At 40.9% G+C, this 19,078-nt stretch overlaps 2 protein-coding genes across 2 annotated transcripts; both read right to left on the bottom strand.

Annotated features, from left to right (window-relative positions):
* Positions 1 to 174: 174 nt before the first annotated feature.
* On the bottom strand, positions 175 to 5,338 carry LOC146688097 (3-keto-steroid reductase/17-beta-hydroxysteroid dehydrogenase 7-like). The gene is made up of 9 exons (XM_085439696.1): positions 5,099 to 5,338; positions 2,429 to 2,632; positions 2,216 to 2,308; positions 1,994 to 2,108; positions 1,026 to 1,220; positions 814 to 918; positions 662 to 718; positions 469 to 567; positions 175 to 325 (listed from the first exon to the last, which is right to left on the bottom strand). Exons 1-9 carry the CDS (start codon positions 5,131 to 5,133, stop codon positions 191 to 193), a joined length of 1,038 nt encoding a protein of 345 aa, XP_085295822.1. The 5' UTR covers positions 5,134 to 5,338; the 3' UTR covers positions 175 to 190.
* Positions 5,339 to 5,453: 115 nt separating this feature from the next.
* Positions 5,454 to 15,296, bottom strand: LOC146688096 (discoidin domain-containing receptor 2-like). Its single transcript, XM_085439436.1, has 17 exons — positions 15,167 to 15,296; positions 14,304 to 14,407; positions 13,029 to 13,131; positions 11,217 to 11,454; positions 10,718 to 10,865; positions 10,483 to 10,585; positions 10,175 to 10,382; positions 9,463 to 9,703; positions 9,281 to 9,346; positions 8,728 to 8,864; positions 8,051 to 8,261; positions 7,739 to 7,962; positions 7,356 to 7,483; positions 7,050 to 7,265; positions 6,725 to 6,959; positions 6,314 to 6,463; positions 5,454 to 6,159 (listed from the first exon to the last, which is right to left on the bottom strand). Exons 1-17 carry the CDS (start codon positions 15,229 to 15,231, stop codon positions 6,025 to 6,027), a joined length of 2,712 nt encoding a protein of 903 aa, XP_085295562.1. The 5' UTR covers positions 15,232 to 15,296; the 3' UTR covers positions 5,454 to 6,024.
* Between the last annotated feature and the right edge of the window lie 3,782 nt (positions 15,297 to 19,078).

Below are 19,078 nucleotides of genomic sequence, written 5' to 3'. Positions count from 1 at the left end.
CAGAGTTAACATAATCACTTATATAAACCAAAGCTTTGACCTTGGCTGAGGTAGAACAAGCGTGATCATTTCACCCTCTGTTCAGTGGTCCACCTGGGAAGGATGGGATGAATAAGGGCAGTGACACTGGTTCAGATTTCACAGGATCCATTTCAAGAGAGCAAAACCTTCCGGTACAAAAGAATCACTTTTACTCTATCTCATTGAGATACCGCTGATGAGCTTCATTGTCAGCATTTCTCTCACACAGTTTCCTTCTGACCCCTTTCTCAAGTTCAAGAAGTTTTGAAAAGAGGACGTCAGCCGTTTCACCATCAATATCCATCTGAGACGTGAACACAAAGCAGAGAAAACCTGAATTAAGTTAAAAGCAACACATCACACAAATACCATCTGCTACTCTAAAAAACGCTCTGTAACACAGGCCTGAGCACTTTCTCTGTGGAATACAGGGCTCTCGTTACTCACCTGTCGTGGCTCGGTGTAGTTTGTCCCAAGCCCTGATGTTAAACTATGATACTTTGCTCTGGGATCCAGAGATTCTGGCTTTTGCAGAAACAGCCAGTGCTGTGAGCAGAAACACCAGGCCATGAATCTGGGTTCACAGAGCCTTTACAGTGCAAATATTCAAATGATTGTAATAATTTTCAAATGGAAATACCAGTGCCTCTGCTCCATTGTACGGTGTAAGGGTGAAAGTGTTGGTGAAGATCCTAATCTGTTTTGCACAATTAGAAAATACATGAACGTGAGTCTTTTCATACGTAACTGTGGTCACGTTAAAAGATAAAAATAAAATAAGTTACCACTTACCAACCACATGATGGGCATGATTAGAGTCCAGAAGGAGGAGGGGAGGATACCATAGGTCAAATTAGTCATCACCAGTCCTGGGCAGACTACTGAGGAGAACAGACCCTGTCACAAGACAGAAAGAATTTATAAATCACAGTGACCTCGTAAGAGTTTCACAAAGCTTGCAGTGATAGTTACCGCACTGACATCAGAGTACGTGACAGACAAACCTGGCCGTTCATGCGCCTGTTAAGAGCCACGCTGAGCATGTCTGAAGCGTATTTGGAGGAGCTGTAGGGCTCCGTCCCTTTTCTGTGCTGAATGTCATCCATGCTGAAGGCAGACCGGCGGGCATTACTCGAAGAGGTCCACACTACCCTGGACGTATGACCTGTCTGACACAGCAGAGGCTCCAGCTCCCGGATCTGGAAAACCAGGAGAGAATTATATCAGGTCCAAGGTGGAAGTGCACAGTAAGGAGTGATGTAGGAGGGGTGCATGAATCACTGATTTAAGCAGGCCAGCATAAGAATATATGGATCAGCCTGAGGCAGGCATTAATAATTCACTGTGTTAGCCAAATCAAATATTCATTTTATAAAATTTTGTAAGAGAATAAAAAGCAAAAGATATTTTATCTTTAAAATTATTATTTTATTTTTAGCAATCTATGATGGATGCTTCACTACTACATGGTGATCCTACAATCCTAATGACACATTTATTATGCTAATTAAATAATAATTTATAATAATTCAAACATCAGGAACAAAACTTGCAAGAAAGAACAAGTTCAAAACATTAAAAACTACATCACACTTATTGGCCACTTTATTAGAGACACCCGCTCAACTGCATGTTTGCCCAAATATCATATTAACCAATCCCATAGAATCACCTCAATGCATTACAAATTTGGTCAAAACAACCTGCTGAAGACAGATATTCAAAGCTTTAATAGGTGCCTTTTGGTTTGGAGAGACAAAAACTGGGTTAAACAAACATATTGTTTACATTGCTGCACTAAGCAATGCAACTAAGAGCAACACAAACAGCAACAAAGTTTGTAGCTGACTTTCTGTGTCAAACACATCCGCATATTAAAGTCAGTATCCTGAAGTTTATTTATGCTACTGTAGGTTAAAAGACATATGTATGTATGTGTGTGTGTGTGTGTGTGTGTGTGTTTGTGGTGTACCAGGACAAAATGACCAAACAGGTTAGTGGCAAAAACTTCCTGTAGGCCATCTGAGTTGAGGTGGTCTTGTTGAGTCAAGAGACCCTCTGCTGTTGCAAACATGTTGATGACATTTCTGCAGTGGGGAAGGTACACTCTTATAGAGCAGCAAAGACAGCTTGAATGTATCCAATATCAAACAAAACAAAACAAAGAAATCATAAACTGGCTTTAGAAATGTACCTGGAAAATAAACCCTTAAAAAAAGCTCTGATGTCCACTTGTGGATTGGGCATAATTCCAGCATTTAGATAGAGAAAGTCAATTCTGTTGTATCTGGAAACACACGAATGTGTATTAAAGGTTAAGCTATCAGTTCCTTATTTGTAGTTCATATCACAAAGAGAACAATCACCAGTGTGATGACGTCAGCACGCGGCATCAAACATCTCTCACCTGGACTTGACCACCTTAGCAGCGTCGAGCACCGACTCCACAGAGCCCACGTCGAGCTGTAGTAAGTCCACATGGGCACCGGCGTGAGAGGTGAGGAGGGCGCTGCGGGCGGCCTCTGCCCGCTGCATGTTCCTGCAGGCCAGACACAGCCGGAGCTGTGTGTCCTCAGTGAGAAGCCTTTCACACAAAGCCAAGCCGATGCCGCTGCAGACAGATGGCAGACAAACACAGCCGTGCACTCGTATTAACAAACTTTCCCTGAACAACTGAGAGATTACCTCACAGATGAAGTAAAGCAAACTGTAAACATAGTCTGGAGTCACGTTATTGGAGAAGAGATAATGAAAAAGGATTTTCAAGTGACGTGAAGCTTCCATTTTCATGTACTGTTAATTATGGTCTTTGTTTCCGAAGTGATATTTAGTGGATAAGTTAACTAGTGTGTGGAACGTGAGGGGGGGAAAAGGAACATATACAAGTGTTCTGTTTCGTCTCTTTTATAGCTGTATGTTAAGTAAAGGGTTACAGGAAGCAGTTATTATATCTCGACATAAAGCTGTAAACCTGAAGAAACAGCTAGTCTCACAGGGAAGCAGACTTATTTCCACTAGTAATCTATTCTTGAGCTTTAGACTCTAATGCTGAATGATGTTATCCTAAAGGTTTCCCTTTATAAATACAGTCTAGCAATTGCATAAGTATACTTTAGACATCAATACTATACAACTACAGTTGTAAGCAAGCAAATGTGGGGTGATTTTGACAGTTTCCTCACATGCAGTCAACCAGTATGGAGAATCTGGACATCATCGAAAGAATTATACCCCCCGGGACTCGCTTTTAGAGCCCATATAAGTAACATATACAACTAGACAACAACTGTTTGGAAGAGCATCTACATGGATCGATGAAGTCAGAATACTGTAAAGAAACCACTACTGAGGAAGACCAATATGAAGAGAACTGGTTTGGCTATGAGACAAAAGAATAGCCACAGCGGACTGACTGTGGTGAACAGCGTACTGACTGTTCACCACAGTCGTGGTGCTGAGCTGGGTTTCCACATCCATTTACTCAGGAGGATGGTGTCAAAGTTTGTGAAATGATGCGAGTCGATAAGTCTGTGAAGGTCACTTCTGTCTGATGATGGTGATACTGAGGTGTGTGGTTGAGGATATACTGACCTTTCTGTCAGTAAGAGCTGAGTTTTTGGTGACGTTAGCTGCTGTTAGACTCTGTTAGTTGTTGTTAGCTGGCGTTAGTGTTGGACTTAGTAAGTAGTAAGTAAAATTTATTTATATAGCGCTTTTCACAGATAAAAAAAATCACAAAGTGCTTTACAACACAGAAAATGGAAATATAAAACAATATAACAGTAAATAAAACAGCAAATAAAACAATGTAATATAATAAAACTATAAAAACAGCATAAGAGGAAATTAATCAAATGCTTTTCTAAATAAAAATGTCTTCAGCTGTTTTTTAAAAGAGTCAATGGAGTCCGTGCAGCGTAGAGACAGTGGAAGAGAATTCCACAAATGTGGTGCCACCGTCCGAAAGGCCCGATCACCACAAGTTTTAAAACGAGTGCGTGGTACCACCAGCAGTCTCTGATCTAATGACCTTAAAGCTCGAGAAGATGAATGTGGTTTCAGCAGGTCAGACAAATATTGAGGAGCTTGACCATGTAGGGCCCTAAAGGTTAGAACTAAAATTTTAAAATGAAACCTAAAACTTACAGGCAACCAGTGAAGGGAGGCTAAAACTGGAGTAATATGATACTTGGTAATAATCTATCATATCAAGTGAGAATGTAATCAAACTGGTTATCAGAGGAAAAGTGTGATTTTTAGGACACTTGAGGCCAACATTAGCTGCTCCGGGGACAGGATAGTCGCATGTCTGATCGGCTGATAATAAGAAACTGTGACAATATCGGGAATAAATGAGCATGTTTACACATGTTTCCGTGTTTAAGAGCCCTGACTTCAGTTCGGGAGATGAGGCTTCAGGTGAGGATGATGTTTTTGTCAGATGCTGGTCGCCTTGTTTGTTTCCTTCATGTCTCTGCTTCTTTGGTTAGGAAAACCCCTTTGCAGACGATAAAACATATGTATCATCCCTTATATCTTGAGTTTGAAGGTACAGACACAAATTGAAATTTCCCTTCACGGCATGCAAATTCCTACGAGACCGCTTCAGAGTGGTCAGCCACTGTATTCAATATGACATTCCAAGTTCATGAGAACGCATCAATTTGCCGAAAGATGCAAAAGATGAATCAATGCATATTCATGAGTACGACATTCTTTTTTAGTTTTAACTTGTGACACACATACATTACATTTGAATATATGTGCTAGTGAAACATTATTACAGAGTAAGAAAGACAGCTTATGAAAGATTTAGAGGCCTTTAATCTCTCGCTGTATGAACCTACAGTATGTCTTTTACTAAGACGCACTGATACAGTTCATAGGTGGTACTTTGTAGTGTAATTAACTATTGCAATAACCTCCATTACCGAAAACAGGTTATACTTGAACAAGTCCAACATGTTTTTTGAAACTCATTGTTTAAAATGAAGAGTAGAAGTCCCGAACAGCATCTTCTAGCTAACAGCACCCGGTGTCCGTATGAACCGTTATAAAACAGTTTTAGCGGACTTACCTGTTGGCACCCGTTACGATGACGACTTTTTCCATGCCTGAGCGGAATGAGCAGCGGCTGTAGAGGAAGCAGACACCGGGGGCAAATTTTCAAACCTGCTGTATTCACCGGGGACGTTCAGCCCCTCGTCCGATGCCGTTGAAAACAGTCAGCCTATTGCTTAGGCAGCTGCGTGGTGTGATTGGATGTCAACAAACAGCTGGCCAATCAGATTTCACTACAGAGAGCGAGGTGGTCCAAAACGATTAAAGAGCGCAACGGTTGAAAGTACAGCCGTGTTAGCAACCCCAGCAGGCTAAAAAGTATCAAACTTATCGTATATTAAAAACCAAAGATACAAACGAAGGATAATAATAGCATTTCTTCTTTATTTACAGGTATCCTTGGTCCAACAGGCGTTAAAACGTTGTTCTTTGCTATTTCCCCCACTATGTACAATAAATTCATTTCTGAAAAAGGACATAAACATGTTTATAAAAAATCTACATCAGCTTCTGCATACGAAAGCACAATCTCATCAGGAAAACGTTTTCCCTCATGACAAAATTCAAATATAAAAGACAAAAACACAAAACAGTGCTCACATAATAAATGTGCAATAGGATTAGATATATGATGGAAAAGAAAAGGGAGGGGGGATATTATTGCATAAATAGACAGCATAACAAATCATAAGAAAATAATAAATACACAGAGGTCTGAATGCACTGTACGAATAGAACTATCTGCATTATATCTACAATAGGAGGCTATATTTAAGTGTAGTCTGTACCTTCACATATCTCTCCATTTAGAGCATAATTTTTGAGAAGCAGGCATTGACAAAAAAGTGAATATTTTATGGGTCTGACTCCAAATAAATGAATCTAAACCAAAGGAAGCAACCGAGACCCTGCACAGCACAGTGGAACGATACATCTCCTCTGCTACGCCAGGCTCTCTAACAGCTGAGAGTGTATCTCCTGAAAGCTCGGCCGCTGCTTGGCGTTTCTCCTCCAGCAGCTTAGCATGAGATCCTTGTAAATTCTGTCAGGACAACAGGGAGGCTTCGGCAGGTACACCTGGTAGGATGAAGCACAATACTCTCAATACAGTATTATGAGTATTATAAGTGTTACAAGACACATCTACATACATATCTGAGAACTATTACATCCTAAAATCCTCCACAGTGGCACTCAGGAGGACTGTCAGGTACAGTGGTGTGAAGCTCACCTGTTTGCCCTGTTCCCTGAAGAACTCTCCTGTGTTTTCAATGACCTGCTCGTCAGAGAGCTGGGAGTACGGCTGCTCCTTACACAGAGTGAGAATTTCCCACAGAGTCACCCCGAAGGCCCACACGTCACTAGCCATAGTGAACTTACCCTGAGGAAAAAAAAGATCATAGACAGATTGGTATAAATTTAAAGCTTAAAAATTCTAAATTAAAATGTATAAAATATTTAAAATTGATCTGCTGTCACCTCTGTATAGAACTTATACTAACCTTTTAAATATATGTGGATTAGCAATAATCGTAGAACAATAAAAAACCCAATAAAACTGTAGTGGAATGTCAGATTTCCCTTAGTCTATAAATAACGGATAAATGGAGGCGATAATGTCCCAAATCCATAGATTACTCACTAGTAGGATGCTCTCCCATGACATCCAGCGAATGGGCAGTACAGCTCGGCCCTGGATCCGGTAGTAGCCCCCTCTATAAAGGTTCCGACTCATGCCGAAATCAGCGATCTTTATGGTGTATTTCTTACCCACCAGGCAGTTGCGGGTTGCCAGATCACGGTGGACAAAGTTAAGAGAGGACAAATACTTCATACCAGATGCAATCTGCACTGCCATGCCGATCAGCGTGGTGTAACTAAGAGAGAGAAAATAAATAGTGTGAGCTAAGTGGCTCTTTGTGTCATTTCCCTGATGATCATTTCAATTACATGTGAATTACACCTACCTGACCATGGTCTTCCCCTCCGTCTCCTCTTGTTCGATCTCATCTTCATCAGCGGCCTTTAGTCTGAGATTGCAGAGGAACTGGTTTAGGTCACCATTTTCCATGTACTCAGTGATCATGCACAGAGGATCTGTGTCCACACACACTGCCAGCAGACGGACGATGTTGGGGTCCCTCAGACGAGACATGATTCGGATCTCCTTCAGGAAGTCATTCCTGCAGAACGACAGGGTCACGTAATCTACAACTTGACTGGCAACTGAATGAAAAGCCGTACCAGTACATCTCTGTAAAAGTTTCTTTTACCTTGCGTTCTTGTTGGCATCTTCCCGCAGTGTTTTAACAGCAACAAGCAGAGGGGACTCATTGTTTCCCTCTATGGACAAATCCTCACCCAAAAAGTCCTGCATGCCCTCTGCCTCGCACAAGTGGACCTGTTTAGAGGAGCACTTTGTCAGTTCATCATCCACTTGGCATCCCTCGAAACCATCTGTTTAATACCACTAAGTGTTTCCTATCTGGCAGCATGTAGTGATTTCATAGTCTGCTGCTTTTACCAGGCAGCAAGCGCTGTCATTGAATTTTATAAATGATAGCTATAAAGTTACAACAGCATAATGGCGGCGAAGAGAAAATGAGTTTAAAGCCCTTAAAGCATCTCCAGCAAACATTAGAGCTACTGGGCATACTTCTCCAAACTGGCCCTCTCCCAGTTTCTCCTTGAAGGTGAGCTTCTGTCTGGGGAACTCCCTCATGGATGAATCTGTGCCAGCAAAGAAATTCATGTTGACAGCTGTGATGGAGTAGATGCTGTTGTCCGAAGACTCCTGCAGACTGATGATATCTGCCTCAGCATAGTGGGGGGCACCATCGGAGCCTCCGGCTGCAAAGGCTCTGCAGGGGGTACTCGATTCTTATTTGGAAAAGAAAAGACGGAGGATGGGACGTGTCGCTGTAGCTGACCTCCAAAGATGTTCACTTATTTCCTTTAGACAGCTTACCGAGGCGTTCAGTGGACTGAGAAAACTCGGGCAGTTTCCGGATGAGACGTGAGGGCTCCTGGTAGTCGGCACAGAGGGGGAAGATTCTTTCATAGGTGGAGTTGGAGGTCGAGCCACTCTCACTGGAGAGAGACGAGTGGTGGAAGGAGAAGGCCCGTGTCTGGATGGCGAGACGAGCCGTGAGCTCGTCATCCAGCATGCGACGAGATGCCTGAAGATGCAAGAGAGAAGCAGTTGGTATCTGCGGTGTTTTTACAACGTGAAAGTCTTGAGAGGTTTTGCAGGACATCAGTGTTGTCATGTGATGATATAAGAAGAAACTGACATGGAGGGAAAGGAAAGCTCTGGTGCTTTTGATAATGACGTCTTTTTTTCATATAATATCTGAAGCCAAAAAACCCCCAAAGAAACCCAAAAGAACGTAGCAGTAAAAATGCTGATTTGAGTATAGATCACCTTATCGCCTTCTTGAGTCTACTTCTTGTTTACCTTTGTTCTATATTTTTAAAATTTGGGAACAAATTTAAGTTTGCCAACTAATTATGAATGATGTTTTTGTGCATCCAGGGTTCAGTGCACACGTCACACCATATGATCAGTTGTGGATGTTGAATCATTACTGTAAGTTCAAATAACTAAAATTGATTAAATGATTTTAAAATAAATTTTTTTCTCACCTTCTCCAGCATCTTTTGCCAGACCTGTCGCCACAGGATAATGACAATGATGGCCAATAGGATGGCTATAATGGCCACCAAACAGCCAATCAGGATCCTTGTATTGCTGTCATCCACTTTATGTGTAGGATCATCCCCTAACAAACCACATTAGAGTTGGATGTTGACATGAATTTAATGTAATTCATTACAGATCAAATTCTAAAATAATTAAATTTTTTTCAAACATAATGCTTTTGTTTCATTATATTTTATAAGAAACCGGCCATTTATTCTAACAATAATCAGTAATTCTTGCTATTATCAGCAGGGGGCAGTGTTGAGCCAGGAGAAATTTAGGTCATGCAACCTTTTAAAGCATTAGAAGTCCAACCACATCTAAAATAAGGTGCATTACACGATCAAGGAAATATAAAAACAGATTTTTACATGAAATCAAAATCAAACAGTAACAACACATTCATGTCTTCTTCTATCTCATATTTTACCCTATAATCAAAAATGAAAACAGTGACTTAAATAAGAAAATATCAGAAGATGTTTGGCTGCTCACCTGGTAATATTTTTGTCGGGTGTCCATGCTTGCGAGGAGCCATTGATGTATTGTACACTGCTGAGCCTGTAATTGAAAGAAATAAAGGTGGTGGGACACGGCACATGCTCCCTTTAGATTATTGAATTAAAGTCTCTAAAGCAAAGGCTACACCTGATCTTTGCTTTTCTTTTTCTTTTTACCTGACTGGAAGGCCACCTCACTGAACAGCATCCAAAGGTCACTGAAGTGGAAGCGGCATTTAATGGTGCTGGCTGTGCGGTCCCCGAGGGGCACCGTGATAAAACGAGCGCTTTGGCTCACACGATCAACAGCAGGCCTGAAGGTCACCGGGTCTGCCTCCCACTCTGATCCTGACCGAAAGTAACAAGTAACCTGCCTGAACATCCTCACCCCTCGGCTAAACATGTTGTTGCAGTGAACCTGCGAAGGTGAGATGTGGAAGTATAAGAAAAGCATGATTAAAGTACTTAAATAGTCTGTTATTATTCTGCAGCCCTTACCGACCTGGCAGTTCTCTCTGTCTCTCTCTTTTTTTTTACTTAAAAGTGCTCAAAATAGTCAGAGCCCGACTGAGATGATGGTGCAGGAGAAGGTGTAGCCATGACTAATCTGTCTAGCTGTGCAGTAGCAGAAATATCATTCATCTTACATCTCTGATCTCTTGCCACGGCACTTATCCACGAAGATCAGGCTAATTATACAGAAAATGTAATTTTTTTTCTTCCTCCAGCAAGGCTGTCCTGTTCTTTTTTTAATGCCCCAATAAATTTTACAGCAGCTGTAGAAGGTGGGTGCTTGCCCAGCATAGTGCAGAATAGCTCAATTCAGCAAAGTGTTAGCTCTACAATTTCATCCCGCTCGCTTAAAATACCCCCTGCGCTGACTTCTTACCTTCATGGACGAGAAGTTTCGCACATGGTCGAACTCAAAGATCATCTCCACGTAACCTCTGGGGAAGCTCCTGTTGTTCCACCCTACATAGTCATAGCCAGGCCAAAAGTTGTAGCTGTGGCTGTGGAGAAAGTCGTCCAGACCCCAGGTGCCATCGGTCAGCTGGCCGAGCCCTTTCGTCAGCCTTGAGGAAGGATTTATGGTTGAGCTGAAGACAGAAATAGGGTTTTTTTAAGGTTTGCACATATGCACATTTTTAAAATGCACAAATGTTGTTTTAGTTCAAAGAAAGTTTGTTAAACTCAGACCTTTCAGCTGATGCTCCATCGTACACAGAGTCATTGAAGAAGACATCCAGGCCTCTGTAGATCATTTGGTGTCCATCTGGAATGCTGTAGGACATCAGGCCATCTAAAGCAGGCAGGTCAAAGAGAACACGCAGCTGATTCAGTGTTTGCTCACATCATATTACTATATAAAGTGTAATGTAAAATATATCGTTTGGTTGAAGTTTCATGTTCCACTCTGAGTGTCATGACTAACCGAGCCATTCACAGCCGTAGAGCTCCACTCTCATACACACGATCATGGAGTGGTCGGTCACGGGCATAAAGCGGACAAAACGGGCAATGATGGGAGGCTCCAGGTCCTTCAGGACCACGTCATATGCATTACTGTTGCCTTCGATGATCTGGCAGAGGTGAGGAAAGATGTCTCATTTCCCACAAATACTCAAGTTGTTCGTGTTTCCCCATTTATAATAGTAAACAAGCACCTTTTACAATGCTTTTGAAACATGTTGCTAGCATTCAGTTAGAAGTGAACATTTGAAATATTAAAAACAAATGCTCATATATAGTATTTGATCTGTTAACATTTGATAAAAGATACGATTTAAATGATTTTCAAATATACACAGTAGCTCAATTTTTCACTATCATGGACAATGTTAAACAAATTAAGATGATAAATAGCAGATTAGTATTACGTGTACACCTTATTTGAATCAGAAGAACACATCTTTACGTCTTTACACGCTCACCTGCCTTCCCTTTCTGTCATGCCAGCCCACCCAGCTGCTGCCGTCACGGCTGTACTTGATCCTGTATCGCTGGGCAAACTCATTACCCATGCCGTCGGCGTGCCGACCTTGGGTGCCCACGAGCGTGATGAAGTGCAGCGAGCGCAGGTCCACCTGGAGATACTCTTTGAGGCCGTCCGGCTCTGACATGATGTCAGGACACCAAGCCCCGTCACCGTCTCCGTTGTCAAAGTCAAGTCTGACGGTGAGCAGGAAAATAAATGGAAGAGTCGGTACCGGAAACCGAGGTCACAGAGTTCAGGTACACAAACACAGGGGAAAAGACATAAAGCGAGGAAAAATGTTACAAGATACGAACAGAGGAAAAAGCAGTGAGGAATAATGAAATTATATCCTATGTACCTGATTTTTCCTGTCTGAAAGAAATCATGTTTGCACACTTCCTGTTATTCCATGTTACCACTGAACACATTGTTAAAAGGCTCTAATTAGTTCACCAGTACATGATAGATAGACTAATCAGCCATAATTACTTTGTAGGGATTGTGATGCATTAGGCAGCAAATGAAGACTCAGTTGAAACTCATATTTTGGAATCAGGAAAAGGGATCTAGGTGATATTGGATTGTAGCTTTGCCAGAACAAATACTCATACGCAGTGTTTCCGTATGCTTTGGTTTGGCAGCTGGTGAACCTGCAACAGAGCCTTGGATCCCCAGGGTTATACTTTAGGATCAAAGGCTGGTGTCAGTAATAGCAATAGAGCTACTGCAGTGCTGGCAACGATTGAACTACGTCGCAGACCATAAGCCACAGATCAGCCAGAGTACCCATGTAGACCCTACAACAGACAGTGAGTGCCAGAATCGGGCCATGAAGCAACCTGGAAAGAGAACTCATCTAATGAATGATGTTTTATTTTACATCACGCGGAAAGCCACGTGCATGCGTGTGTGTTGTTTACCAAGGGAAGAGATGGAAGCAGGGTACACTATGGGGACGGAGCCAGCCAGTGAAGCCAGCAAAGTTTTGCCATGAAACCTTGGGCCCCTGCGTTGATCTGGATGTTGCTTTCACACGTGAGATGCACGCTCATTCACTGCAGTGGCATTCGCTCATTTCCAAACAACATTGGAAAAAAAAATACTCAGCAGGGATTTGAAGAACATGGCGAAGAGTGTGGACTTCAAATCCCCTTGATCTCATTTCAAATAGATGTGATGAAGAATCAAATCTCAATGGAGACTTGATTTAAACCACTTAAAGAATCTGCTGCGAATAGACTGGAGCCTGATCCCACAGCACACCTCACACCAGGTCAGTACTACTACTACTGCTAATAATAGTGGTTGATTGCAGCATGCTACTTAAACATGCTTGCTGAAAGATGAAAGTATATTTTCTTAGGCTGAGTGAGATCATCTTATGAGAAAGAAAGTATTCTAAATATGTGCTATAACACTATTTACCCCTTACCCTCAACACAAGCCTGTTTGTGTCACTGCTCAGGAGCTTTGGAACGTTAAAAGATGAACTTCCATCATGAAATATATCAGCAATTCAACAAATACAAATCCATCTGGTGAATAACTTTAAATGTTTTGAGTAAAAGATAAACCAATTTAAAACAAAACTTGCTATGTTGGTTCAGACACAAAGTCTACGGTGCTTTTTTACTAAAAGAAAGCAGCAGTTAAGTTTAGGAAATTTCTACAAATTTAAAGAAACTGAGTTTAGGGATTATCCCTGACAAACTATAATCTCTACATCTAATGAGAGGAAGGAAAGTGGAGTATAAGAGCACAAACATGCCTTCCAAATCTTGCAGCGGTGGACTCAGACCAGTGGCTGGAAGCAGAGATGTCCTCATCCTGAATCTGCCCACCGGTCATACCAAGAGGATAGCGGCACATTTCTACAAGCACACGAAGCACACATACACATAAATGTCTGATGTGTTCTTTCATATGTGCGATATGGTTAAAGTCTTTCCACATATGAGGGTAATATAAGGTTACTTTTACATAAAATCAATTTTAAAGCATTTTCTGGACTTTGAGTAGTTGACTGTAAGGTGGTCACAGCTCATCCCTTCCCCCTCTAGCCCTCTTCCTGCAGCCCTGCAAAGGCCTCTAAAGCCAAACAGAAGCGTCACTGTGTAGGTGCCAGTCTAAGCAAAATGAGAAGGGAGTGGTATTAGAGCTGCCCACTCTTCATTTTTCATCTTTTAAAATCATTTCTAGCATGAGAAACGCTTGAGTTTGAAAAGCCTGACTCCCTTTGTTCTTATGTTGTGCGTGTGGCGACGGGTTGACAAGCAGTGAAAAGAGATTACAGTCCTGCGTTGATACAAGTAAGACGCCATAACTGTAGAGTCAGTTGAGGGAGCAGAGTGACATTGTTTACTTCCCACCATCTCGACTTATATTTGAGTTTTAGTTAGAGCTCCGGCGAAATCCCTCACTCGGATTTTTAGAGAGCGGGCAAACAAGCGAGCCTTTGACTGTGAAAATATTCTAGGGAGGAAAGTGAAATGAGTTCATATGTGTAAGGGAGTGTGTTAGTAGGTGTGTGTGTGTGTGTGTGTGTGTGTGTGTGTGTGTGTGTATGTGTGTGTGTGTGTGTGCATCACCTACAACTACGCCTACAAATTTTCTAACTTTTTTTTTCCACGAATTCTCCCCCTTGCCTGTGAAAGGTCTGCCTGTTTTGAAGATGTTTGCTTTCTTGACCAACAGCTAAACCGTACACACACACACACACACACACACACACACACACACACACACACACACACACACACACACACACGCTTGCCTTCTGAGCCCACCCACCTCAACCTGCTTCCCTCCTCTCCATCTTGTCAACATGCTTGTCCCTCAGGAATATGAAATAGTTATTTTAAGCTTGAATATAACATATCCATACATCTGACTCTTACACTGCTTTGATCACACAATGAAGAAAATTAAAAAAGCACTCTGATTGGCTCATGCAGTCATGGCCACTGTTTCCAACTTAACTTAATAAAGATAAAGAGCGGGTATTTGTCAGCGTAGTGCCAGCGGGGTAAAGATAAACGTCTACCTGGGTTGACTTGAGATCTCACAGTGACAGCCTGCAGGAGAACGAAGGCGATCAATTTAACCTCCATGATCTTCAGTTTCATCTCACGGACGCCTGAAAGGAAGCTTGTGAAATCAGATAAACCAGTGTAAATTACTGTGTTACTTTTTCAAATATCCTCTCTGCAAATTCTCCTCAGAAAAGTCCGGGACTTGTAATTACATTTTGGATGTTTGGGATGAATTCAAAGGTTTCATTTACCACAACAGCATGTGCACAGAGATGCACGGTGGCATAATTTGCAACTCTGCCGTTACAAATTGCTCTATAATAGGAGACTATTAAAAGCCACAGCAACAAATGCCCACACAGACCTCTCTGTAACCCAGAGTCCTGCTCTTTCCCACGACAGTACGTAGTGCCTGTATTTTATTTAGCCTGTATGGACCACGTGAAGACGCGTGTCAGTGTCTGCTCAGAAACTGCACTTACTGTCACTGATGTGAAGCGTTAACCAAAATTTTTACAGTGGCAAAAATGCAGCAGGGCTTCTTTCAGACATAAATGTGAAGGGAAATGTAAAAAAACTGAATTTAACACACTGCGTAACACCAATGAAGTGAATCCCTGAGAGCCCTCATTCCAGTAGAGGCGTTTTTATAATCAGTGAGTAACTTTACAGTAACTGATTCCTTACTGAGTATCAGCCAGTTGCTACTTTTACTTGAACATAAGATTAATTAGTGAATGTCTTCCTTCATGTTGTCTCTCACTAAACTTAGGCAAGCTGACACTAAATTCCCTCAATGTCTACGTGGACATTTGAGTTAATAGCCACATATGTAAAAAAAGAAAAAAAAGAAAAAAATATACGTTTGACTTACTTTTGAACTTCAAAACAAACCGTTTTTCTCGGGAAATATTCCACATCTGTTGTGCGCCGATGCATTCAGGACCACAAGTTTGTGACCTCTGCCTCTGAAGGACTTCTTTCTGGAATAGCAAAGAGAGGGGAAAGGAGAGAGAGGAGAGGAAGAGACGCAGAAGGAAAGAGAGAGCGAGCGGAAACGAAGGCTGATGTAAGAGTCCTACTGGCCCGAGAAAAGAAAGAGAGAAAATAACACGCTTTGGGATTTTGAGGTGAGGCCAAAATCCCAGAATTCCACCTGATCCACAAATGGCTTCAATTATGGTGTATAGAGGCAGCTGAGAGCTGCAGTGGCAGCTTTCACCAAGAGCTGCTGACAGAAACAGGCTGGTGGTCATTTTCATGTGAAGATAAACTAGAACTGAAGGAGATGTGATGTTTGAGTAGGAAAAAAACCCCCTCAAACTGCTCTTACATTTAAATGGACCATGCTCTGTGTGTGTGTGTGCGTGCACGCACGTGTGTGTACTTACAGGTAAGGATTAGAAATTGGCCTTCTTTGCTAACAGTTTCATATGAAAGCCCAGAAGCATCCAGATAAACTTTTGTTGCTGTTGCATTCGTTATGCTCAGCTATTGCAAGTTTAGCATTGCTTTTTACATGTTTTATCTTCAGTTGCAACAGCCAGGCATAAAGCTCCTATTTAAAAATGTTTGGAAAGCCAACCAGCTCTGGGTTTACATTCATGTTTAGCATATGCTATCATTTAGGGGTTTTATGCTGAGCTAAAGTACTTTGATATTGATTTTTAACTAGGATTTCTTGCAGCTTAATTTGGCCTGTGCAAAGCAGTCATCAGCATAAAAACATCACTTATGTTGAAAAACTCAAGCAAACAAATTAACTCCATAAATCACTGTGTGACTATTATGCACAGAATATAATTAAAACTAGACCACAAAAACAGAACAATCAGAATCGTTCCTGTATTCAGCACTGCTTAAAACATATTCAGAATTTGGGTAATTTAGCCTGGTAGGCTGACATATCTTAAAATAAGATATATTTTGGTCTTTTATTCTACCTTTGACAAGCTAGAGATGTGAACGCTCTCTATCCGAGCTCCAATTTTAGTTTTTGGCTGGACGTCATTGTTTCCTCATCTCTTACTGAACATTTCTTTCTCACCACGTGGAGCGAGATTTTTAATAGACGCTCCTATGGTATAGATTTCATTACATCGCCTCATTCTTGTGTTCTGTACTTTACCTGAGTATTTTTTTTTACTTGATACATTTTTAAACAGCTATCTGTACTTTCAATTTCTTACATTTTCAAAACAGGTTTGTTACTTTCAATTTAACACATTTGAGGGGAGTTATCATTTCATGCCACTGCGAGCCTTCAAACAGCATTAAAGCAACATTAAATTGTAACACATGAAAGGCAATCCTAATAGTGTATCAATCACATACAAAGAGATGAAAGCGCCAAAACCATATGATGTATGGCATCACGCAGTCATGAGTTAAAGTGTGCCAGCTTTTTTTTTTTAATTTTTAAATAAATGTACTGAAGTAGCAGCGACTCAGTGGATTCCAGCATGTAAATGTGGTCAAGATGTTCAGCTGAGCATCATAACTGAGAAAAAGTTGACTTATAAGTCACTTTTAACATACATATATATATATATATATATATATATATATATATATATATATATATATATATATATATATATATATATATATATATATATGTTTATTTTAATATTTATCTATCAATATCTTTGTTTCTAGACTTCATTTTATATGAGTGTTTGATGTTTGCTGTATATTAGTTGCTATGACAACTCAATTTCCCTATGGGATTAGTAAAGTCTCTCTGATTCTGATTTCCTAAATCAGGCTTTTTTGGGGGGGAATATATTCCTTAAAAGTGTACTATGCAATTTATTTCAGTTTTTTGGTGGGAAAGAAAAATCACACTGATGACGTAGAAGCCTCAAAAACTCATGTATGAAATATGATGCACTAGAGAAGTTTGATCCAGACTGGATAGTGTATGTGTGAAAGATAGCAAATTACAATTTCATGGCAAATGATCAAAATGATCCTGCGGACACACGCTTCAGTGAAACCTCAAAAGCTTTGCAATTTATATTCACCAGCGTCTTTGGTTTAGATTGAAATGTGAAGTTGATTTGATAAAATCCCAAGGATTTTGAAAAGGTATAACATCAGCAAATCTCCAAAATGGCACAGTAAAGTAAAAATGGTGGACTTCCTGTCATGTTTGGATCATAGGTCTCATTGACCTTTCGTACATCGTGGGTTGTTGGACCTCTGTAAGAAATTTCATTCAAATAGCTCAGTCTGTGTGCTGGTTCATACTTTCATAGGTGACGCTGTGGAGCCATTTCGTCCTCTCCATACGTGAATTTTCACCAGGCCTGACATGTGGGCAAAATTTCATGCGCTTTCAAGTGTCTTCAGACCCTCAAAAAGGCGATTCATTTGACCAAGTAATGATAATAAGGGGAGCAGATACAATTTGGCCTTCACACTTTTAGTGCTCGGGCCCTAAAAAACCCTCACAGGGTTATGATCTTAGTAACTAGTTGCTAGCTCCATCAAGTATATCTCATGTGTTCCTTTCATGAGTCAAAGCACATTGTTCTGTTTGACAGGCTTTCAGTGTGGAACTTGACCATGATGGGGTCACAGGGCTTGAGCTATTCTTCAGGAAGCGAGTGAGAGAGGGAATAAAAGATGGAAACACTGCCGACTGCCTCAGGTATCCATGGATACATGACGCACAGCGATGGCTCATGGAGCTACTCACATCTGTAGGAGGGCACAAATATCACCCAGATGGTGCATTTAATCGGAACGAATAATGATGCACTGGAAAAAAACAGGTGAGGAATATTTGTACATTATCTTTTTTGATTCTGGTTCTTAGTGATGAGCTAAGGTATCGCAGGTTTTTGAGCTACATGCTAACATGCTCAAAACTCATTTTAAAAGCTCAACTGTTTTCCGTTGATACACTTATTTCACATCACAACAGAGAAACGTGGCAATGCAAAGATTCACTGCATGTGGTTGGAGTACTAGAACAAATTGTAAACATTAAGCAGGTAATGTATACATTTCAGCCACTGGAACAAAAACTGTACACAAAAGATGCTTTTGGAGCTGAAAAGAGAAGCCAGTGCAAAAAAGCCTTAAATTCACATTCCTAATAACATCCAACAGGGTGAACTCTGAAAGAAGTGCAAAAAAACGTCCTTTCTCTTATAAATGTGAGAAAATGACGTCACTATTTAATACTAAACAGTCACAGTAAATAGATGCTAAAGCAGCATTAGGGTGAGGCTACCCTGTGATTGGCAAGTAAAAACTTTTGGTTCTCCCTCAGATCTACCTCTTGCTTCTGGTTGGCTGATTAAAGTACAACAAAGCTGGCCCAAATGTCTGACTACAAGTCCAAAAACAAGTAGACTGTGACCTCAAGGGACGAATGCTCTGGAGGAATTTTTATTGCTCAGTATTCTTCCTGTGGGGAGCATAAATGTAGTGAAATTCGTGGCAGTCCATCCAGCAACATTTAACTCACAAACTACAAAATAAAAGTGAGTCTAACTTGCAAAACTTTCTGTTGCTTACTAAATTCAGAGTCACAGGGGTGGAAAGCCGATCTCAGCCGTTATGGGGTGAGAGCCTGGATGGATTACCAATCAGTAGTTGTCAATATCGAGGAAACGTGAATTCCTATAACAAATTATGGCGTTCAGTTTTTGAAACTCTCAGATATTTCACTGAATGCGTTAAAGCTTTGTTGGCAGTGTTATTGAGATACTTCAATCTGGGCTCACATTTTCATTCCAGTCTGTCTCAAAAGACCAAAACTAAAGGATAAATA

The sequence above is a fragment of the Copadichromis virginalis genome, linkage group LG18 (genome assembly GCF_057382275.1).
Source record: "Copadichromis virginalis isolate Kocher_CV1m ecotype Utaka linkage group LG18, C_Virginalis_male_GT1.1, whole genome shotgun sequence".
NCBI classification, from domain to species: Eukaryota; Metazoa; Chordata; class Actinopteri; order Cichliformes; family Cichlidae; genus Copadichromis; species Copadichromis virginalis.
Note: the sequence above shows the minus strand (reverse complement) of the source record. Positions and strands in the feature narration are given on the sequence as shown.

Bases quoted from the DNA above. Each gene is read 5' to 3' on its own strand.
- LOC146688097 (XM_085439696.1), bottom strand. From the start codon at position 5,133: ATGGAAAAAGTCGTCATCGTAACGGGTGCCAACAG. The intron at 1,221-1,993 runs GTACACCACAAA...CTGGTTTTCCAG, and splicing joins TGTTTGGTCATTTTGTCCTG to ATCCGGGAGCTGGAGCCTCT. The intron at 326-468 runs GTGAGTAACGAG...TTCACGTCTCAG, and splicing joins ACTACACCGAGCCACGACAG to ATGGATATTGATGGTGAAAC.
- LOC146688096 (XM_085439436.1), bottom strand. From the start codon at position 15,231: ATGCATCGGCGCACAACAGATGTGGAATATTTCCCGAGAAAAACGGTT. The intron at 9,704-10,174 runs GTAAGAAGTCAG...TCACCTTCGCAG, and splicing joins GAAACTTCTCGTCCATGAAG to GTTCACTGCAACAACATGTT. The intron at 9,347-9,462 runs GTAAAAAGAAAA...TTTCAATTACAG, and splicing joins TGAGGTGGCCTTCCAGTCAG to GCTCAGCAGTGTACAATACA.